Source organism: Scophthalmus maximus, chromosome 20, assembly GCF_022379125.1.
Source record: "Scophthalmus maximus strain ysfricsl-2021 chromosome 20, ASM2237912v1, whole genome shotgun sequence".
In the NCBI taxonomy this organism is placed as follows: domain Eukaryota; kingdom Metazoa; phylum Chordata; class Actinopteri; order Pleuronectiformes; family Scophthalmidae; genus Scophthalmus; species Scophthalmus maximus.
Window position 1 is genome coordinate 17,349,555 of NC_061534.1, and position 24,320 is coordinate 17,373,874.

At 39.3% G+C, this 24,320-nt stretch overlaps 1 protein-coding gene across 5 annotated transcripts in view; it reads right to left on the reverse strand.

The window, feature by feature from the left end:
• The window catches only part of LOC118285376 (thrombospondin type-1 domain-containing protein 7A), a 145,168-nt gene that overhangs the window by 3,384 nt on the left and 117,464 nt on the right, over nt 1-24,320 (reverse strand). For 2 of the 5 annotated variants that reach the window (XR_007030238.1, XR_007030237.1), the window contains 10 exons: nt 23,467-23,582; nt 22,486-22,603; nt 19,480-19,625; nt 18,107-18,290; nt 12,268-12,441; nt 9,303-9,401; nt 7,661-7,743; nt 6,093-6,306; nt 3,895-3,982; nt 3,433-3,696 (listed from right to left, as the gene is read on the reverse strand). Coding sequence is in view for 3 of the 5 variants with exons in the window: in XM_047329597.1 (XP_047185553.1) it covers nt 3,895-3,982; nt 6,093-6,306; nt 7,661-7,743; nt 9,303-9,401; nt 12,268-12,441; nt 18,107-18,290; nt 19,480-19,625; nt 22,486-22,603; nt 23,467-23,582 (1,222 nt within the window). In the remaining 2 variants the exon portion in view is untranslated. Of the gene's footprint in view, nt 1-3,432; nt 3,697-3,894; nt 3,983-6,092; nt 6,307-7,660; nt 7,744-9,302; nt 9,402-12,267; nt 12,442-13,537; nt 13,826-18,106; nt 18,291-19,479; nt 19,626-22,485; nt 22,604-23,466; nt 23,583-24,320 lie in introns of those variants that run through there. The other 3 variants (XM_047329597.1, XM_047329595.1, XM_047329596.1) reach the window with 2 other exon arrangements.

Consider the following 24,320-nt stretch of genomic DNA (forward strand, 5'->3'; position numbering starts at 1 on the left):
ATAATATTTCTCCATTAAGAAATACAGTAAGCTGCCCGTTTAAAACCGACAACATTTTTTATATTGCACATAACTTAGATGTTGTACAATGTTTATCAATGTTTAATTTCATGCATTTAAGTGTTCATTTAAAAGTTAAAATTAAAAATCTCGCCCAGGGTTCCAACATTGCCAGGGCTGGCCCTGGTAGAGAGGTTAGGATAAGTGTAAAAGTAGACAGATCTATGTTAACCATACTACGAGTTGACAGGTTTCACACAAACCGTTTGTTGTCATGACAAAGGGAACGCACGTCTATGTTTAAAAGCATTAGAGATATTAGTCAGTTAATTTGCATGTAAACTGCACACATGCCAGACACTTGATACTTCGTTCTTCTCTTAGGTGTCAGTGCTGCAAGAGCATTGGTTCACGTCTCAAAGTAGTAATGTAAGAAATGTTCAGAAATGTAGTTTTTTATATCTCTGGAGAATGGCTGAGAAAGACAGTAAAGTTAATATTTAACTGGGCTATTTCTTGTATTATCAGAGTTCTCAGCTACTTATCCAAGCAGGATGTGACCACACAGGACAGCGTAATTCGTTTTTGTAAACATGAGAAACTTTCCCCCAAAACTTTCTCCCAAAGCCACAAAAGAGAGAGATGTGATGATTTGGTCTCTGGAGAACAGAGACGCCTAAACCAGAATATTCTGGAAAGTTGGGTAAGACAATCAGAGGCGTCCTCGGGGGAGTTTCCTCTTTGGTGGTTTTTGTGTGATGAGCTGCTGACAAAACCCCAACAGAGCAAACATGCAATGTGAGCAAACGTTCAAAATAAAAACACCAAAAATTTCTGCCTGACTCTTTCATCTGTGGCTTTGGCAAAATTATTCATGTTCCCAAATAATACATGACTATTACACATGCTGCAACTAATGATTTTTTTGTTGACCAATCGATTTAATTGTCTGTTAAAAATGCTTTTCCCAGTTTCCCAGAGCTGAAAGTGACGTAATGTGAACAACCTACAGTCCAAAACCTAGAAATATAAGGTTAAATATCATATCGTCAATGAAAATTTTCCAATTTTACAAGCGGAAACCAGCAAATGTTGATTATATTTCCTTCAAAAATGACTCAAATTAAATAGTTACTGACTAATTGACTCAAACTTTCAGCTCTGCATAAAGATCCACGTCCAATTATTATAATTTTTTAAAACATTTGTACAGTTTGCTTGTTTAAAGCTGAATATAGTGAAATCACAATGTGTAAAGAGGATAATGAGCTCGTAATATGAAAGGACATGATATGGCAGGAGGGGAATGTGATGCATTACTTCCTCTTTCGGCCACAAGAGGGCAGCGTGAGATCACACTCATGAAGCACAAGCCAAGGACACTTCAGTATATGTGGGTATCAATTTGATTTGTGGTCCAGAAACATATCCCTGCAGTGATATTCAGGTGTTGTGTGTTCGTGAAGACATCTGTACTCTCCACTGCAGCTTTGACTATATTTCATTTATATATTGACTTGGGAAAGTATGAGGAAACAGCTACACTGACATACCCATGAAGCATGGAACAGCACCATGTATGGATACACAATGTCATGTGGTCGTAGTAGTCTTCTATGCTAAGCTAATATGCTAATTTACCATGTTTTTACACCTCCTTGTGAAAAGGCCCATTAGTGATCTCTATTGCTCACATGTGACACAAATATCACAATAGTTTATAATATGTGACAGGGAAATGTTGATATGGATATTTTCTTGAGCTGCATCTAATCATTATTTTCATAATCGATAAATTTGCTCTATGAATTAATTTATCGTCTTCTAGATAACATTTTGGCTGTTAATATATGAAATATGCAACAATTTCGAATGTCTTGTTTTATCTGACAAAAGATATTCAGTTGACAATCATGAATGATAAAGAAAAACATCACCATCCTGCAAATGCTCTGTATTTTAACTTTCACAAAATGACTCATAACGTCTATTTTGTTTATCAAACTAGTTGCCAATTTTTTTTTGTAAAACCACATTCATTTTTTTCAAGAATTTAGTCCAAACAATGTAAGTCTTCATCTGACCTGTATGTTAAAATAAATACGGTAAATAAGAAAATGCACTAAGCTGCTGAACAATTATGAATCAGTATAAAAAAAATGTTTTTCAAATACATATTACATTTTGTAACACAAAGCAGCTGTACAGAAAATTAATGAAATAAATCAGAATATTATGATGATATTTGTTAAATAATAAGAACAATAATCACCCTGGTTATTGATAGTTGCTGCTACAGACAGGTTTTGATCAGTAGTGGGGAAAAGTATCTAATTACATGTGAGGTAGTTGTTGTGGAGTATTTATTTAACATTATTATATACTATATTTCTGCTTAACTTTGTTTTACTGTTCGTAATTACCATTTCATATTGAGATTTAACAAACAAATGGTTTCTTACTGCCTTATATTAAACTACCAGCAGTAAATAAAGTAGTTCACATTTTGTCCAGCTCAACCTGCGGCAACATGTAAAGCCACTTATTTATATTAATGTTTCTTATCCTTTGTGCAATTACCCAATGAAACAAGTACTTAAACTATTTATATCATCTAAAAACGTTGAATGCTGGACTTTACTCGTGGAGAACTTAACCACTGATGTTCTTGTTTGTTAATGTTTTTTCTGCCAAGAGTTAAAAGTGGAAGCTGTTATATTAATTTTAGGATGAAGATTTATTAGTGGGTTTACAAAAGAAAGATATGACGTGTTAAGTTGTGAACTTTAGGAGTTGATTGTTGGATTTTTTAAATGTTGAACAGAGCGAGACTAACAATTTCCCCCAGTGAACAACTCATCAGCAGTGTGAAATTCTTTTGGGGATGATTCGGACTTTACAATACCAAGACCAATTACAAGAAGTGAGGCAGCTAGCTATAATGGAAGAAGAAAAAGAACCGGAAAGAAAAGGCTACCAGGCGACTGACGGCAATTGTCAACACACCTACGTCAGACACACCCGTCTACAAACCAATCAAAGTGAAGTTTAGGGAAACTCAGCCCACGTAGGTGATAACGTCAGGACGTAGGTATGTCATGTAAAGTTCTTTAGTGTGCTCGCAAAATTGTTACGTGAAACCAAAACTAACCAGACAAAAACACGATTGTGATTCAGACCTTGGTCCTCACTTTGAAGTTGGAAAATGCCCTTAATACAATACTGAAAGTAATAACTGTCACTACAGGGATTTTTCTGTGTGGGGAAACTGTTTACCAAACTGTGGTGGCCTGAGCACATGAGTCAATTATGGCTCACTTTTAAAAGACGGTATAAGCAGGACGTGTAAAAAATCTCGGTGATCTACATGCTAAAAAACACTACAAGGACTAAACAAAAAGTAAAAGATATTCCTGGTTGGTTTGTCCTCACCTGCACCAGCACCTTCACTTGGCTAGTCAGGCAGGACTTGTGACATGGTTCTGAGAGGTCACAGGGAAAGGTCAAGGGCTGCAGGATGTGGAGGGGCTGCGGAACCCTCCACATCCTCATTAGGCGCTGCTGCTTTGAGCCAGCTCTTGGCAATCGGGACAGGTGTAAATCATCTCATGTGCATTTTGGCCCATCCAGACCGCCATCCCATTGGCGTCAGACTCTTGCGCCTTAAGAGAGTGATGCACCTTGGCACAGTAGGTGCTGCTCTCACATGGGGATGGCATGGAGGAAGCAAAAGACAAATGAATAAAAGGCAAAACAAAAAAAGTGACGTGAGGGGGGGGGGGGGGGGGGGGGGGGTTGCTTGACTGAAAGCATCTGGGAAAATAAGGAGGGGTGGCTTTCATGAATGAGGAAGTTGATGGTGATAAATAGGGGATATTAAACCGGTCAACTCACCAAGCTAGGTATATCATAGACACTATGAATATGAGGAGCACAAATGCTCCGGCTGCTACACCATACACCCACATCTTCAGCTTCCCATCTGTGGAGGAGGAGGCTCGTCAGTTTGTCTGGTTACACTTCAAACACGGAACCAACAGCCACTACAATTTAAACTCAAACAATTATTTCTGTGAAAGTTTCAGAAAAAATTTAACAAGAGGTAGGGTTGTTATTTTTTCTTTATATTAATACAGCCCATGATTAACTTATTATTGAGCCATTTCATTTCCATCACCAGGAGGTAACAAAGGGAGAAAAAATATGTATTAGCTGTTACCGTAACAGCTGGTGTTCTCCTCTATAAAAACTACAGATGTATGTAAGTTTAAATGTAAATGTAAAATCGAATTAATTGTGGCAAATGCCAAAGTTTGAGTCAGTACTTGGCGATCCTCCCTTTGCCAGTTGTTAAGTTTGGGGGTGGCAATATTTTGGCTTTGTGCTTTTATGGCAGGAAAATGCATTCAATCCAAACCACTACACATTTTAACCTTTTTTCACACAGCAATATTTGCACTCTGTATAAAATTTTAATATAAAAAAGTATTTTTTTAAATAGTTTTTGACTTCTATTTTTCATTGTATATTTCTGAGTATTGCTTCCTCCCCCCTGATGCTTTTGAAGTGACTGTATTTTATCCTATCTAATCTTAACAGTGCACAGCTAAACAGTTGCTGATTGATTTTCTGTGAATCGAGAGTAAGGCCATGATTAATTTTCCGGACTTTAGTTCTGTTTTCCAGACCTTTAGGTACTTCAGAGCAGTGCTAGAACTGGAAACAAAACTCCCTTTATTCATGTGTGGTGTGTATATAAGCTGGTATTAGCAAATGATTAAGTATTACATGATGAATTTCTAGTGAATACCAAGAGATATTAGTGATGTCCACAACATACATTTATTTAAATGTATAACCTGACCACAAAATTGTCTAAAAACACATTTTGCTGACTTGTGTATTAATAACCAAATCCTTTCAACAACATTCATACTCACAGAAAAATGTGGGACATCAGAGAGACTATTCTCCACTGCTGGGGACATCTTGTTACTAATCTTGCTAATAATTCAAGAAATCTGTCTTTCTGTCTGTCATATCTCAAGAACCCTTCATCTTGCCATGTGTTTTGTTTAGGGTCGGTGAATCATTGCGTTGCGTTATGATTACCTTTGTTTTCTATCTTCCTCAAAAAACATGTTCTAAATCTTTCTTTCATTAAGTCATTTATAAAAACATCAGATAAACGATACCAGTGTTCATGTTTGTGGAAGTGTTTGTTCCTGACAGACGTTAACTCAGTCTGTTCTACTCTCTCACATCCTCTCATGCACACTTTGTGCAGATGCAACTCAAATTTTAATGTGGCAGCAGTTTCGGAGAAGGTGGCGATGTTTATTCATACATGCATCTGAGAAGTGTTGCATTCCTGATGCACTTTTATTTCATGCACAGTTGTGAGTACAAGTGTGTTAAACCTGATGTTAATTAAACCCTGTCAACACTAATTCTGCCTGAAGGCATATAAAGCATATTTCTGCTGTTGACATGTGAAAACCTCTCAGCTTTATGTCTTAACGTCACTTGGAGGATTACATGGTGCTCCGCCCAGTTGAGAAAATTCCACAAACTCTAGGGATTTTCTGAAACCTCTTCATTTTAGATAAACTTAAAAAGACATAGTGGGCACTCAAATAATATGGAGGCTAATTTTTCTTATCCAGAAGTGCAAGTGGAAATATTTCAAATACAAGTTCCAGACTACAAAAACTTTTATGTAAACCTAACATCAAGTGGGAGCTTTGGAAACTGCACTTTTATTAACTTGATAGAATGGCTATTTGTCAAACAAGTAACTGAATTGTTGTCCTTATTTACAGTTATCACTGATTGTGCTTTAGTTCTACTTTTTGCTGTATTATAAACCAGCCATATCTGTACCCTTCCACATTTCTGACTCATTTTCATGTGGTTTTTGTAATTAAGACTCGACAACTGGAAACTATGAGCTCCTGAAGAAGACATTATAGTTATAGTTACCCAAAACACGACAGTTTAGAGCTTTTTCATTTGAGAGCAACTACACTTTTCTTCAACAGTTCTTCATAACTGGAATCCAGAGTGGTGCAGAGTGTGTGATTTGGTCTGACCTGGGCCGTAGGGCTGTAGGTACCAGGTTCGTCCGGTGCGTCCGGGCTGTATGGTGCTGGGCAGGGTGGGGTTAATGGCACGGCTGGTCTTCACATCGCCCCTCTTGTCCCCCGCTGTGGGGATCTCCAGGACTGGGATGGGGGCGCATTGTTCCAGCTGCCCAGTGGGCGACAGCACCTCTGTGAATCCTTCCTCACACATGCATATACCAGCCTGCAGGAGACAGCACATAACCATGTTTGATTTGAGCTGAAGCTACAGAACAGATGAGGGAAACGCTCAGCAGGGGCAGAATGGAGGTGAAATAATCTGGGGAGGGCAGGGGGGGCATTTGGATGAAGTTCTGGACATAAGTGTAGGGGGTTAGTCGACACGTTACTGTTTGGTCAAATGATCAACCCACGTGTCATACAGGTCCTGTATGACATGTCTCATCATCTAATCGGGTTGGCCTCAATGTCTCAAAATATTTTTTCTACTAATATCTGTCTCCACATTCAGCATTTTTTATTATTTTATTTTCCAAGATAGTTTGGTTAACTATTAATGCTCTTTTAAGCAACACGTTGCGCGTTCAAAGTTTCACACAGTTACCTGAAATCTCTTCAGTGCAACTCTCTTGAATCTGATGTGCAGTTTCATGGGAACAGCTGGAACAGCTGGAACAGCCAATGCCTTGCTCAAAAGCAGAGGCAGGGGCTGCTCATGGACTTCTCAACTTACCCTCAGGATGCATCTACATTACTACGTTTTAGTTTTGAAACGCATCCCTGCTGCTACATTCACGCCTGCTTTCCACACAACTCTGGATTTTCCAAGCACCTAAAATGGAAATGTTTTGAAACACTACTTGCTTCTTTTTAGTCTGAAAACTCCAGGGCTGCGTTATAGTATGGGCAGGCAGAAACTGAGCCGTTTAGAAATGATGACACAGTCACCCTCATTCACTTCCTGATTGGTTGTTATCAGTCAGGTAGATGTAGTTGAGTCGTGACAGTGACTGCTTCCTGTTTACACCTACATGTATGTGCGTACGTGAATAGTCACGTGATATGCGTTTTCAGGTGTATTTAAAACAAAAATGTAATTATATGGATATATTATGGCCTCAGTTGCTAGTTTATTGGGTTCACCTTTCATTTTTTTAGAGAGGAGTTGATTCAACTGCATGATTTTTTAGGATATACTGTATATCATGATGCTTTATTACCACTGTGTGTGCTTGGCCAAAAAAACAAAAACGGATTTACCTGATTTTGATGCAGGACTGCTGAGTGACACTACAGAGAAATGGGTTTCACATCTCTATGCTGCCATCATTTCATTCCCTGATGCATTCAAATTCAATTCTGGCAACTGTGAGTCACAGTGAGTACAGAGGCTGCCATTCATCCAGACGACCTGTGCTTTCAGGTTTATGTCTTTATGTCTTATATATATGTATATATATATGTATATATATACATATATATACACTTTTTAATTTCTGTTTATCTGGTTTTCATTGAGCTTTTTTTCTCTGCTGAATTTTCTATTTTTTGTTCTTTTAAATTGAAGAGAAGCTCACCTCGCTGCAGATAGACTTCTGCATCAGACAGGCAGGGTCACAGGAGCTGTTGGCCAGTGGAGGGTTTATAGGAGGACAACCTCCTGCGGGTGAAAAGACAATAAAGACAAATAGGGTAGATGTTTTCAAAGGAATACATTGAACATTATCATCTGTGTGTCCCGGAGGATCCACTGCTCTCTTTGTCCGAGTGCTGGTGTTATTTCAAGTAAGAGGATAGAGTTTTTGTATAAAAAACTATACCTATGAGTAGATAAGGCTGATGTTGCCAGGTTTATTTTGGAAACTATTGTAGGTGAGTAACCATGTGCTCATGTATTAATGCAGCGATTAACAGCTGTATAGGCTCTCAGCATCACCCACCACCTTCACCCTGTTATAGAAAATGAATCCCTTGTTTTTCAGAACAGTGTGTTATATTTCTGACATTTTGTGCAAATATTACTACCTACATCAAAATAGCTAAGTCTTTCTGTTGAGCTATAGATCTGCTGCAACCTCTCACTGTCTTACTTGAAAGATTAATTAAGCAACAGTTTATTATCACCATGTCAAAATACTGCACATTTTGGCCTCTGACCAGTTACACTGTATGTCTACCAGTTGAGACCACTTCAAATTTTTTTATTCTATTTTTATGTTTTACTGAAACAATTAGTCCATCAATTGATTGTTCGATTGACAGAAATGAATTTGCAATTCATAATAATAATAAAGAAAAGAATGACAAAAATTCTTTGCTTCCAGCTTGACGGACATAGATGTTTGCCGGCTTTCTTAGTCTTCTATCGTATTAAACCAAATATGTTGGGTTCCTGTAGCGTTACTCCAAAAGAAAGAAGCAATTTGATGCTAATTTTTTCACTATTTCACTGACCAATGGAATTGATTGATAATTAAAGAAAGAACGAAAGAACTAGGAGAATAATCAATAACAAAAATAATGATAAAATCATTGAGTTATTCACAAGAAAAAGCAAGTATTAATACGCTGAATCCCAATTTCTATCTCACTCATCCTCTTGTGTCCCATCAGACTTTTATTAGGATCCGGGGTGGAGTTCCCAACCTCAGTTTGGGAACCTCTGATGTAGGTAATGCACTGAAAAATGTCTCATGGATTTATCAAGTCAACCAAAGCCCAATTTTCCAAACATCAATACATTAGACATTGTGCTACTGTGCATTAGTAAGGTCGATTCTAAAACTAAAGCTGCGTTCAGACATGCACTGAAAGCAGTCCAGACATTTTCCTGCACTTTTCCTGTATGTGAGAACACAAATGTTCGCAAATGTTGCTCTGGATATTTTTTTCGACAAATTTTCCTGCCAGCCCAAATGTTGGAGTGAGTCCATGTGAGTATACAGCGGGAAAAATCTCCTTCACGATCAGCGAGTGGGGGCTCTCCTCAGGCACCACCCTTCGCCTGAATGTTCCTGATATCTACCTGCTCTTGTGAACGCATCTGACATAGACAATCTCCTGCTGCGTTTTTCATATGTGAATGGCAATTCAGGAAAATGTCTGGAAAAATGTCTGGAAAATGTCCAGACCTAATTTTATGGAACGTTTTCATAAAATGAAAAATTGTTATGGAACGATTTTCAGGTTTCATCTGAAAACAGCTTAAGAGTTCCTTACCGGTGACGTTGAGTCCATCTGAGCGCTGACACCAGATAAAAGGGTGAGTGGAGTTTGGACGAACGCTGCTGAACCACTTGTACTCATAACATTCGCCCCCTGAAAGCAAAAAAAAAACAACAATCATAAAGACTGTATAGTGGGAACCTGCAGTAAAGACCATTATTCACGTGACTGACGAATTTATAAAGGAGCTGCTAAGTTGTGGTTTTATAATAGGCTGCTGTCATATAATATCACTATCACAGTGTCTACACAGAAGGGTCTAGTTCAATGTTTTAATCTTCAGTAAGAGCTTTTGCACAATGACTTTCTATCAGTGCTATTATGACTTTATCAATATTTCCATCAGTGGAGTAATTTACCATATTTCCCCACGGAGTCCTGTGTAACCAATCATCAGTCCAGGCCATCCGGCGAGCGTGAATTAACAATTTAACCTTGAACTAAGGAAAGATCTATTCTCTGCAGGCCTGGGTACAGTATCGTTGCTCCAGCTTTCACAGGACGATTTGTCCATGGCTGAGACAACTTCTCCCTTTATGTTCTCATTTCTTACACCTTCCTGCCTGTGATACAGCTGAGGTCGTTTTACAGAAGTGTTATCATTTAATCACTCACTTTGGCCTCGTCTTCCCAGCATCTTTTACTAGCAGATTGGAGTTTTACTGCTAAATATACACTTCTCAAACGAGGAGCAGAAATAATGTCAAAAGAAAATTAAAATTCTCAATTCTGTTAATGTAGTATTAAAGACTTTTTGATATTTTGGGTAGGCCAGGGGATATGTCTCCTCCTGATGACTGTTGTTTAACATAACAGAGTCTCTGTGAGGGCTAAAAGAGGAAAAACTGATTTCCGTGACTGTTAACTGAAAAATGTCATTATAAGCTCTTGTAAGATTCTGTAGCACTTTTATAACAAATTGGTTTACAGTGTCCCTGTCATAAACACAGCAATGGTGGTATAGCTGGCATGCAGTGTCTTGCTCGAGTACATTTGGAAGAAAAGACCCCATCTACCACTAGGTTAGCTAGTTAAATATCTGGCTACTTTAGCTAGTCAGCTAACAGACTGAGCTTCATATTCCCCCGTTGATCAATAAAATACTTCTTTTATCAGCCTCGTTTTGTGTTATGCACTAATTAGCCAATGTTAGCATGCTAACATGCTAGGATGGTGAACAAGTAGGCTACCTGCTTATGAGCATGTTAGCATGCTGATGCTAGCAAAGAGCTGCTAGCATAGGTGCTATTAATAAAGCAAGGCCCTCCCTGGAGATATTAATATTTTCACCCTCATATTATTGGAAAAAATTGCTTTACTTTTGCTTTCTGTCAAAATTTAGATGGATGTCATGTTGATGCAACAAAGTGATGGTGGTATCCAAGCTTCAAAGTGACCGTATTAACAAAAGATAACAAACAATCACTTACTAGATTCACATTAATTTCTAAATACAAAACTATCAACCCTGTTAGCTGAATGTGTGACAATCAGGTTGTTGACCTTGACGAACCATGGTGCACACAAAACTATTTTTTTTAAATTTACATTTTGATATAATTAATCTCACAAGTTAAGGCAAAGTGCAAAATGGTTTAACAACATTAATTGTCTAACCTGCATTTATTGATTGTGTTTGCCACATTGGCAGCATTATAATGCTTTAGTTGTGCTGCTGGCCACCTTATGAATGAATGTTTAGCTAACAAATATTGACTATAGTGCAGCTTTAAACCACTGCCAAATTCACATTGGAAAACAGAGCATTTTATCCTGAATTTGCTTTTATATCCCCAAGCTTTTACATTTCTTCCAGCTGTGAGCTGATCTTTGTTGCTTTTTCGGTTGCATTGAAGTAAAACAGAAAAAAATGCAGAACAAAAAATCTGATAATTTTAGTCTGTGTGCTGCAGTTTTTCATTTTTTTTCATCGTGAATGAGCTGTAGACTCAAAGCACAGTTTGAATTAGTATACAGTGTAAAGTGTGCAACTGGGACACAGATTTGGTTCTATTTTTCTCAAGCGAGCCTCACATCAAACCATTCCCTCCCTCCGTCCCCCACCCTCCCTTTCTCCGTCACCGCCCTCCTGCCTCCCCAGCCTTCACTCGCTCTCTCTTCCTCCTCCGCTTTCTCTGGTCTTGGCTGAGCCACTCCTCCCCCCTGCACCTTCAGTGATGCTGGGAAACCAGGTCAGGCTCGTGAAGACAGCTCTGAGGTTGTGTACAGTAGCCAGAGAGGGAGGAGAGGAAGAGTGGGAGGCGAGGGAGAGAGGAGGGGTTGGCGGCTCTACAGACACAAGCCTATGGCTACTGTATACGCTGAGCGTTGCTGGTGATGATTCACAACCCACGCGGCACCTAATGGCTGATTAGTGCGCCTGGGGAGCTGCAGAGATCACAACTGTAAATGAGCGCGTGGGTTTCCTCTGTTTGGAGACTTCACTCTAGAAATCCCATCTGGGAGAGCACCAATTGACCCAGTGCATAGAGAGAAACACAAAGCGATCGTGGCAGAGTAGCGCTTGCTTTTAGTTCCTCTCAGTCATGTTTTGGACTGGGCTCTGTTTGTGCCGTCACCTCGCAGCAAGAAAGAGCTTCATCTGATTCCTGTCCCCAATCCCTCTCTCTCTGCACAATCTCAGCTTTTTTTTTTCTGGTGTGGGTCCCAGTTTTCCCTGAAAGTCCAAATGCATGTTCAGATGGATAGAAGACTAAGTGGCCTGCAAGTATGACCCTGAATGCAAGTGTCCGTCTGTGTTAGTACTCTGAAGCACTGACAAGCAGTCCATCGCGTTTCCCTCCCTTATGCCCAGTACAAGCTGGGACTGACTTCAGTTCTTCATGATTTTGGGGGCTGCCATCTTGTTTTCATGCAATAAAAAGTTTACTTTTCACAGGTAGTTTTAAGTCTGTTGGTTTGTCAAACCCTCTGACTGTGAGAAGGCTGAGGCACTCACCGGTGCAGGGCTGAGACTCCCACGCCTGGTCCGGACAGAGCTGCAGGTTTTCAGGCTCCTGGGCCAACACGGCTCGCGAGCGAACCTGAACCGAACCAAAGTCCACGCCGGCATCTTTGACACAGATGCTCACACATGAGCTCCAGTCTGACCACTCCATCAGGTAGCACTCACCTGAAGCAGGGACGAGACAGGAAGCATAGTGGTAAAGCATTTCACCGCTTATCTGTGGATATGAGAACGCTTCAATTGAAGACATAAGGAGAGTCCCAGAGGAGTAATGAGCATTTCCTATTGCAAAATGTTACAGTTTAAATAGAAGAACTGAAAAGATTAGTTGAACAGTCAATCAACTGAAAAAAAAGTTTTAAATGATTCTGGTAATCGATTACTTGTTTCGTTTCAGTTTTTCAAGCAAAAATAATGTAAGTTTTCCAAATATCCTCTGGTTCCAGTTTTCAGTGTGAAGATTTACAGCTTTTCTCTATTTCAAATATGATGGTTTGATTAAAATGTAATCAGAGGATTAAAAGATGATGCAGATAATGGTTAGCTGCAGCTCTGTTCTAAAGCAATCCGGATATAGAGAAGTTATTCTATACAAATAATTTTTCCAACATATCATTTTATAATTAACACAACAACAAAAAAGCCAATTTAATTCTGAACCATAACATAACTTATCTATGGAAATCACATTTTAAATGATGATAAAAAACAAATGTGTCATTTTGAATAAAGATAATTAATTAATCAATTACTGTAAAACGTAAAAACCAAAAAAAGGCAACAGCAGCAAGTCTGAAACAGTTTTCATGTCCCAACCACAGGGTCAGTTATGTTACAAGTTAGACAATCAATTAATAATGCAACCAAAATGAGATATTCAGCATAGTCTAAACTAAGAAGCTAAACATTAAACCATTGCAGAAACATTATTTCACTTCACTCTGTCAACTGTATCTGTTCAGTGTGGAAAAATTAAAGAAAAACAACAACTGACCGTTGACCTGTAAAACATCAGCTACATACGTATGGCCCCTGACTTATATCACAAATCTTTTATTTCATGTTAGTCGATGTGGAGCCTCAGACCCTCAGGCTCTTCTGGTTCTGGAGTTTAAATAAAACAAAAGGTGAACAGGCTTTTGTATCAGAATAAGAGACTTGTCGCTTTGGCATACGGCTTCAGTTTTATCTCAAACTTCACATCTAGATTTACTGTTACTTTATTTTATCCTCCATCTCTTCTTGTTTTCTAACTTGGTAAAACTAGGGTAAAAACAGCTCTAATTTCTAGGTCAGTGCGATAGTTTGATACCTGCAATACCTCTTGACTGCTTCATTTCAAATCCATTGTGGCTGTGTACAGAGGCAAAACTACAAAAATTGTGTCACTGTCATATCCCATCCGGCCTGGGGAACGCATCGAATTCTCCCAAGTGGAGCTGGAAAATGTTGACAGGGAATAGGGACGTCTGGAATACCCTTCTTTGGTTGCTGGCACCGTGTCCTGACCTCGTATTCACAGAAGAAAATGGATGCAGTGTAGGTGTCCCTGGAGGAAATCAGATTTCCATCTTAGGCAGTTTAATGTGGGTGAGGTGCTCGGGGTACTCAATATAATATATATGCATTTACATATAGTATCATATGACGGTTGAGAGGCTTTGAATAGTGACAGGGGGAGGAAGGTGTTAGCTCGAGATGCAGGGTGTGTTGGTTTTGATCACAGCTGACAACTGCAGCTCATCACGCAGCAGGGAAAATAGAACACAGGTCAAGGGTGGCAGTGCATGAAAGTGTGTGTATGTCTGTGTGGATGCAACCTGCCAAAATTCCCAAGCTGTCCCCATCCCCGCACAAACAGCCCTTGAATTTCCTCCCAAATCACACTGCGCTACCTCCCTGCACAGAAAACAGTCTGTGCTTCTGATTGCTGTTTGATACTTCAGTGCTCCTGCAGTTTGGCAAAAGGGGTTGGACTGACTTGTTATCTAGGGCAACGTTTCAACGTGTTTTCCATCTCGGGGACCAGCAGACATCTGATGAGATTTTTTTTTTCTCTCTCTCTCCATAATGAGAAATCCGTCAGTGGAAAGACGTGCCACACACTCTTAAAATATAAAATGAGTTCAAACTGTGGTACTTTTAAATGAGTTGTGGGTTGAAGAAAGAATATAATTGTTCCCCTTCTATATTTTAGTGATACCGAATGATGAACCATCGACGATGAACCAAAATAGACACACAGAACTTTAGAAATGAACTCTATTTTCGTTTTGTCTTTTGGCAGAAGTGAGGAACAATAATCTTCCCTTCAGGGACCGCTAACACTGAAAATAAGATTTATAGTTAAGTGGCACAGTGGGAAAATACAATCTTGTTATCAGGCAGCTGCTGGGCAGAGCTCACCTGCAGCTGTCGAGCCTCCGTCACCAAACATGACACAGTTCACCAGGTTCATCTGTGAGAGGTTTTTTAAATTAGGGGGGTGGTGTCATTGGTGCTAAGATGATTTGGCTGAGGTCCATAGGCTTCATCTTCTGACTAACATTTTTCTTCTTATTGATGAAGGCTTCAGAGACCTCAATGATTGAATGACTATTGTTATTAGTATTGTAAATACCCAATACTAATAACAATAGTATTGGGTATTTACTATTGTTAGTAAATAGTAAATATAAAGCTTCTAAAACAACTTTATATTGCCACCTATAAAGGTTCCTCCACCTCGCCATGCTTAGAATTCATTGTTAGATGTAGTCTGAAAATATTTAAAAGAGAAATATTATACTTTTTTTTAAAAATTTTCCCTTCCTCTAGTGTCTTGTAGGTTTTTTGTGTATGTAAAAGATCTGCAAAGTTAAAAAGCCCAAAGTCCGCAGTAAATAGACCTCCTCTCCCAACAGAATAATGCTCCTGGCACTACTGAAACATCTCGTCAGTAGTCCGGCCATTACTTCAGTAACATGGTGACGCCACTTCACATAAAGCATGTCTAGTGGCTAGTCTGACACGGCCCCAACAAAGCCGGGAAAAAAAAGAGAGCGAGGGAACTTCCTACACACGCTGGAAACGGTTGACCAATCACAACAGAGTGGGCCAGCAGGCCAATAAGAGCAGACTGGGCGTCATTGGGAGGGAGGAGCTTAAAGAGACAGCAGCTAAAACCAAGTGTTTCAGACAGAGGCTTGAAAGAGGAGCTGCAGGGATGAACAGTCTGATGTTAAACTAATGTGTTTACTGAACATTAGAACATAAAATAACCCAAATTAAAATTATGAACATGAATATTTGCAGTGTTGGTGAATATGTTTGTCACAACAGATGTCCAGCTCAGCACAGAGACAGTGTTGAGACCTAATCACTCACCAGTACAAAAAAGTAATCCTGTGCAGGTCAGTCGTGAAAAAACACTGCCAGGTTTGAGGGTTTGTTACACACTGGGGCTACCTTTGCTGAAAATGTGGGCACACATGTCTCACTAACAAGCTTCGGGAGACAGTATCCACTAAATGGTACGAGGCGCTAATGGTAATAATAATGGATATAATGATAATGGTATAGTCTTAGGCTTTTGTTCTGATTAAGAACTACATGCATGATAATTAAACAACTAAGTACCATCTATATATTTCTCTTCTTTGCAAATCAAAAAACTCCAATGCCTGAGAGCTCTGTTACAGATTCTAGCAAATATGTAGTTGCATTTGGTTTCATGTGAGCCCTGCCGGATATAAATAACACTGAAAATGTATCTTCATACAAGGTGTGAGTAGACACATAAAATCTGCACTGTTTTTCATTTACACCACAGCAGATTGTTATTCAGTGAGGTTGTGTCTCAGCTCACTGTCTTAAAAGCCCTCTTGGTTTTTGTTATCTCACCCACACACATTATTGATTGTGCCCCTTTTTCTGTGTTGTCTTTATCTCTGTCTGTACGTGTGTGTGTGTGTGTGTGTGTGTGTGTGTGTGTGTTTTTGTTTGTTTTAATCATTCTGCTCCTGTGTTTCTTCACTGTACAAGTGGAATAAATTGAATTGCTGGGGTCAGAGCTTTCATATGGATTCACCTCTCAGTCTATTTCACTGAAAGAGAAGGTGGTCCCAACAGTCTGTGGGTTCCAAATATAACAGAAAATGGTTCCCGACAGCGTTGCCTCCGACTTGGGTGGTGGCTTCAACAAACACAGCTAATAATGTTCGCTGGTGAGGGGGTTGGGGGGTTGGGGGGGTGAGGGATCGTCTTTTCGGGGTTACACTATTGAAAACCTTGGTGTGTTTTACTGTCTTCATGTGAGACTTCTAACTGTGAGGTGAAAATACTTTTACTGTGTCTCAGCTGCTTTGTGGTGAAAACTGGGGCCAGGTATCAAGTCAACTTGGAGAAGCTGTGGAACTAAAAAAAACTAAATATGAGACAAAAAACCTGCAGGTAGACCACAGTGGAACATATGCTGTGATTTAGATGACTTAACTTACTACTTTGGCAGTGGAGAGTAAAAATGCTCTCTGCGTTTTTACAGGCAATGAAATTAAACAAGCCTCCAGTAAATTTAATTCACATTTGTAAAACAGAGCAGTTTTACAAAGCCTAAGTCTTAATGTAATGCATTTATTCTACCTTCAGATGAGCTCCTACGTCATGAACGGATAGCGAGTGGTAATGGTGAGAGATAATGCAACTTAGCCCTATAACTAAAGTATTTCAGTGGCTGCTGAAACTGCTGACAAGTGTTGAGTGTGTTATGCTCTGCAGACGGTACTTGAGTTTTCCCCTGGATGAACCTGGAATTTGCTCTGCCAATCTGAATAAAGTTATATTGGGTCTTTTTGCTTGAACCTTTGTTAAATACAGAAGGACCCAGGATTATTCAGTGTATTGCTGCCTTTGTTTAAGACTGTTTGTGGCAGAATAAATAGTTGTTTGTTGTAGTTGTTATAGAGATGATTGGATTCCGATACCAGTATTGGAATATTGGATACTGCCGATAATGCCGGATCAGGCATCGGCGATTGCGCAAATCAATGTACCGATCCGATAACAAGTCTTCAAAGTGGTACCCACATAAAACAGCACTTTCCAGCATGAAATATTGCCATGTTGCTGAAATTTTCGCAAGCTTTTGCAGACGCTACACAACAGGAAATCACTTCTTCTTCGCTGCTCTGCTCACAGTACTTGCCAGTAATTTCCGGGAGTGTAATGTCAGCCAGCGCTAGCAAAAATTATTAATCTGTATCTTTCACAGTGACAGGTCAAAACAGAAGAAGTTGCTGATTTACTTGTGGGGCTTTTCAGCGTGAAATATTGAAAAAGTTCTGGCATTTTTGCTAGCTCAGTCTAATGCTACACTACCTGAAATCACTTCTTGCCGCAGGTACTTTTTTGCATGCTGCATGTTAACAGTTAAAGGAATTGCTATTTATTCGTAGATTTTGTTTTTGTTTTTAAGTTGCTGTTGCTCTGCTTCATACTGTTACTGTTCTTGGTAAAAGAACAGTAACAGTATTTTGATCAACTGTGCCTGCACTTCAACAGCTATTTAAAAGAAAGTAATAGTTGTTAATTCCTAGATGTATTTATTTTTATCTTTTTCAGTTATGACTGTCAAACTAGATAATAAAGGAAGTTCTATGTATGTTTATGTTTTTCAAAGGGTTTAACCTGAGCCAGGCCAAACTAAAATGATAGTTATCATCACTTATCCCTGCTGTAGACACACTTGCTAAACCCATGACTTCTACTCCGTCCAGCGTTTCGACATCACTTTCCAAGGTTGCTCATGCAGCACAAGAAGCTCAAGCTAAAACCTCTTGAACAGTATTACTACCTGGGCAGGGAAGGGTACATGCTTCCTTCAGTCTGATCTGCTTGTCTCCGTCAACAGCGAGCTCCAGGCTGCTGCACAGTTCCTCGTCCACCAGGCTGCCATCGCCGACCTTGCCGTCGATGGAGCCGTCCGACACGAAGCAGGACAGGTTTCTATAGCGCATGCCATGTCCGCACACCACACTCTGACGGGACAGTAACACCGCAGAAGAAGAAGAGAAAGGAGGAGGATGAGTTATCAGTGAGGAAGGGAAGTTACATAAATGTATAACCATGTGGAAACATGCTGTTAACTACAGCTTTGACTGTGAATTTAGTCTTTTAGTCATTTTGATAAATATCGCAAAGCCAAATTAAGGCTCTAAAACTGAAGCTGGTCATGAGACTGGCGTGGACACAAATACATTACATACTTAGTTTAATAGAATCTTCTATCTGAATCCCAATAAACGGAGTGGATGTTGGGTAATGATGCAGTTTTATTATTAATATGTTCTGCCATTTTACAGGCTGCATTAAAGATTAATGACATTTTAAAGCTGCAGTCTGTGGCTGATGTTGTGACAGATACACCAACTGTTTCATATCTGAAAATGGAGCTGCTCAGCTCGCGTTTGCTGACGTATTAAACCATGATTTGCTGTTACCACGGCAACCATGGGTGTTGGCAACCAAGACTAAAATCTTGAGGATTTTAATGACCTGCAGACATTGTGTATTAATAACACAATAACAAGAGACTTCATTATTGGTTATGAAATGTCTCAAGAGAAAGACATAAAAAAAAAAGTGGTGTATGTGTACAGTGGCTGAAGTCTGATGACAGTAATGGTAGTGAGACATTTTCGGCCGTGGGTCTCTGAGTGTCTCACTCTCATTTGTTCAAGGCTCAGATTATTGGACACCTGATGTAGTTTACTAAAATAAATATTAATTAAATATATAAAACTATTTATTAGGGGCGACATGTCTCCCTGTCATCATAGAAAACTACAACCAATGCTTTCTCAGTTTTGTTTTATGTCATTTGGCAGAGCAGCAGATGTCACACACAGTGCAACATTTTGTACCAGAGCATCCAAATTTTCAACTGAAAATCTGGTTCGCAGTAATGGATCAGCATTAAAGGGGCCTTAGATTGATTTTTACTGTCCATTTCTCATGAGCATTGATCCAATGAGGTTGTTCGTCAATACTAAAGACTCAATTATTTTAGATGCTGCAATTCCCGTCTTCCAAGATCAGCTTTTTGGCTCAGACTCGTGTGCATAGATTACAGCCGAGTTGCATTTCTTGTAGTTGACAGATGTCGATGCAGTTATTAATATTTAATCTGCCAGGATTGCTGTATAATAGTAGAATTTATTGACCCACCTCCACCCGACACTCAGACCAGGCGCTGTACCTCCAACGGTAGCAGGGCCTGACAGGACATGGCTTCCACTGCTCCATCTGAGAAGGGCAGGGCCGGCCGTCGCCCTGAGAGGCCTGAACCACCGACCGCCGCCGCCACATCTTACCTGGAGAAAAAACATAAGAGGAGCCATCATCAGTGTTAGTATCATTATCATTATTACTGTTCATATTACCTTTTCCCTTTCATAATTCAAGAGGTTTTTGTGACCGGTTATACAAGGACAATCCTGTGAAAAACATTTGCAGGAAGCTAAATTAAAGTGAAGTTAAGTCGCATAAATAAAGTAGTTAAGAAATAAAACTTAGAACGATAATAATAATTACATGAGATATACAGTAATATAATCAAATGTGTATTCATGAAACAAATATATGATAATAAAATAAAAATACTCAGTAACTAAGCATATTTAGAAAACATTAATATGGAATAACAGTGAATGGTTGGATACTAGTAAAATATTGCTTGTTTTGAAATATTTTAATGTTATTTGTGTATTTTCTTCTGAATTCTATTTTAAGAAGATATTTTAAATCTTCTATACTCACACAATATGTCAATATGTATTGTCATGGCTACGAAGCGTGACTGTCTGAAAAGGCCATTGTTCAATGAAAAAATTATCAATTTAATAAATAAAATTAAGCACCAATCAAGCTAGAAAAACAACAACAACAAAAACATTCTTCATTAAAAATTGAGTCCTGTTCTGCACTGGCTTGATTAAATATAAATCCTCAGTGATTTTTTTTCTTTCTGCGCCGTTAGAGGTTTGCATTTCTGTCTGAAATAATTTGAGTATAAAGTGGTTGTGTTTTCTTCACGATGAACTTAACGCGAACACATCTGACACACGCAGTGACCACGGTGGTTTACCACACAGCAGTCATCCATTACCTCAGTAAACTCATTTTAAATGCAATGTTTGGCTTGAAAGCTTTAAATTAATTATACTGCGCACACAGACGCATTTGAGTGAACAGAGAAGGGTTTTTACGGCTCATTCTCACCTCCAACTTGATTGGTTCTTGAGACCAATAGACTAAAATGTTTTTTTCATCCACATCAATCAGCAAACTCGCTTTAAATATTCTAAATCCAATACATCACAGCAGCGAACAACTCAGAGACGGTTTGATTCAAATACAGAATTGATGCTGTGAATTCATTTGAAAAAAGTCAACACAAATGCCTTGTAAGTCGCCCACTCTCAAATCTCTGAACACTTCCTTTGCTGCATATCCCACTTTCATTTTCACTCTGCCAAGCCAGAAATCTGCTCTCCTCAAAATGCACCTTTGGCAACCTACAACATCTTTCAACATGAACAACACATACCAGCCATCCCACACACAACCTGTACAATCTAATATCCTGTTCAAACAAGGATACGACACACATACACACACATCAAATGAGATCCCTATTGCTCCGTTAGCCATCCTTAAACTTTCATCTTATTCTTTGTGATTTAACAAAGAGTGCTTCCCACAGCCCAGAGGAGCAGGAGGACGAAATGGTGCAGCATCAACTATGTGAACTGCCCGGAACAACAGGCAGGAAAACAGGACAACAAATTTTCACCAGCCATTTGGCAAAACTGTCAAGTAATCGCTCTCTCTTAAATAACACTTTGTCTTTGTTTTTGTGAATTTGTCTCTCCAAATGCCTCAAGCAGGATAAGAAAGTGTCTTAGACCAAAAGAGATTCTTTTTTGTTTCATTTTTTTAATGTTACCAAAGTTTGTTTTGCTGTGCTTGCATGATTTTTCTCAGCCACACTATCCTGTGTGGTACTTTGGTGTGGATTTACACACATGCACAGAAAACTGTTGATGCAATATCCTCCTTATGAACACACCTGGGACAAAGGGTATGTGGAGATGCATTTTTTAAAAGTATCTCCTCCGGGCTTTTGCTGCTGTACTTTTTAAATACATTGATTATGCATAGGGTAGATTGTGAGATTCCTGGGTACATACACATGTAAAAGCCCCTCCTCACCTTCATTGAAGCAAGAACTCCAGACAAAGACAATGCAAGAGGAACGGCAAACATGTATTTTCTGCTAAATGTGTCGTAATCATGCGTCTCTTTCTGTGACATTTTGCAAGGTGAACCGAGCCAGAACACTCCAGTTCAGGGTTTAATTCACATAATCATCAATCACTTGATGACATGACACACCTGTACATGTTCAACATGCAGTTTAACATATTCACAAACACCCTCTTTTGTATTTTGTTTTGTTTGGCTTGTTCTCGTGTGTTTGATGGAGTTGAGGTCAAACCAGCAAACGGACAGATGTGCCTGACATGTTGTAGACCTTTCACTGTAGACACTGTGAAAGGATTAAATCTAAGAAAAATTCTGTAATAATTATAAAAAACATCTACATCTACAACAAATTTCTGTGGGTTTTACTGATGTTTGGTTGCTCAGCATGATTTTTTTTAACATACAGTCATCAGTGATGTTTAAGATGCTGACCTCATTTGAGCTGGGTCACAGGTTCTTGATTTAAAACTTCACTTTGACCATTTGCCATCACGACTATGAATGATTTAGTTAAGCTCTGCACATGGATAAAAGATGATAAAGCTCAGCCTGACTTATAAGGCATCTTACTGTAAAATTGTTTTAATATTTGTCTCTCAGTTTGTAATTCAAAATCTTGTTTTGCTTTTACCTTGATTGTATATCATGATTGTAGATGAAAAGTGCAGTGCAACTACAATTCAGTTCAGTCATCATTGCAAGATGATGCATCATTGACAATGAAGAGCTGATCTTGTGATTGAACAATGTCTCGTTGGTGAAATTTTACAGATTTTCTTGGGTGTCCTGTCAGTCCTCTGATCTCACTCGTAATTCCTCAACATGAAAAAATTCTAAATGTCAAAAACATTTGCACAATTCTAACTAATAGTAGTGTTGAGAAAACATCTATATTGTGAAACTTACCCTCTAGTCCGCAGGTCTGTGAACACGCTGACCAGGCCGACCACTCTGATAGCTGACAGTTGACGGGACACTCGACTACGCAGGAGATGTTCATCTGCCACTTCTTCTCCAAGTTCAGCTGCAGCACATTAAGGTAAAGGGTGGAGGGTAATTCACAACACATCACCCGAGTCCTTCACAACGCAGACAAACGGTCATGGCAACACTCAATCTGTTACAGCCAGACAGCAGCTTGACCTCTCAGCACGGCTGCTAATTCCCAGAAGCCTTTGTTCTGGCAGAGGGGAAAGACTGTGCTGAACCTCATGGGGCCGGCAAGAGTTGGAATATGGAAGCTGCAGTGAAAACCTTCCTGACACAATGTGTTTTTGTGAATGAGCCAGATGATGAAGTGGGCCAAGGGTTAAATAGCTGTGGGGACGGCTCTGCCACAGCCCGCCGGCTACAATTATCAGGAGTCGAGAAACATTATGAATGAATAAAACTCTCAGCCTGAAGCAATGGCATCAATCTCTGCATGGTAATAATTCTGAATATTTCATGCTGCTGTGGGACTAATAGCACTGGACAGGTACAATACAATTGTAATGAGTGATGTGATTAAGTCATTATGAAAAACTAGGATTGCAGCCTGTCAGTTGTACGTCTCCACCACAGAGTGCATATTAAAATGGACATGGTCGCCAGGTCTGGAGAGTGAAGCCAATGTAGAAGTGCCTGAAGCCTGTATTCTATGGAATGACCAACAGAGATCGACTTCACCGTTTGCAAAAAGAAGTCCATTTCTATAGAAGTCTATAAGAAAATGACTTCACTTCTCACTTGATTTGTAACGTAAACATTTTCTTCAGGAATTTGTGGTCAGTTTAGAGTCAAATAGACGATAAAGCACCTGGTCCGTCCAATCGGTGCAGAGACATAACGAGTGTGTCATGAAACAACTTTCACTCAAGACATTTGAGCAATTCTTTCAGGTCTCACCTCATCACAGAATTTCAAGTCGACTGATTTGCCGTCGCTGCGAACACAGTCGAGCATCCGTGTCTTGATGCCGCTCCCACACACAGCGTTTGGACTCAGCTGACAAGTACTCCAGTCTGAGAAGCAACAAAATACGTTCACATTTTACACTTTTGGCATTTAATGGTCATAAATAATCCAAAATAAGGTTAGTGCCAGGCTGAAACAGCAACCCGGAGACAATTCCCTGAAACAAAGTATGGATAAAATTGTTTATTAGAGCCCGATCGATTTATCAGTTGGCCGATAGAGACCATCTGAAATGACGCGGTAAAGACAAATCGTTTTGCTGTTTATGTTTAGTGATGTGTAGGGAATATTGCACTACGGTCCTTTATGCTGTTGCATGTAGCCGAACAGGAAGTTGATAACACATTTGAGATGTAAACTTACCGGCACTTTCAGCTGCTATTCTCCATTGAAGCAAGTGAACAAATGGAATGTTGTTCTTATCTAATGTGAACATTTTTGAACAGAATTTTTAAAAAAATAAAAACATAACAACAACACACAAAAATATATATATATACACATAGATATACAGTTCATCATTTCTTGGTTGGACTCTTGCAGCAAAAAGATTTATGCTTGAAAAGGTCTCCTTCACCAGACCAGATGGTCAGAGGTCTGTCAGCTCTCACCCAGAGAAACTGAACGATACCACATAATGATAAGATTAATAAATATACAGGGAACAGTGAGCATCTATTTTCCACCACTAATTTGATCTACCTTCTGCACATAATAAAATAAATGTCACTGAAAACTGAGATAAATAATGTTGAAAATATTGAGTAAAGCAGCTTTATAATTCT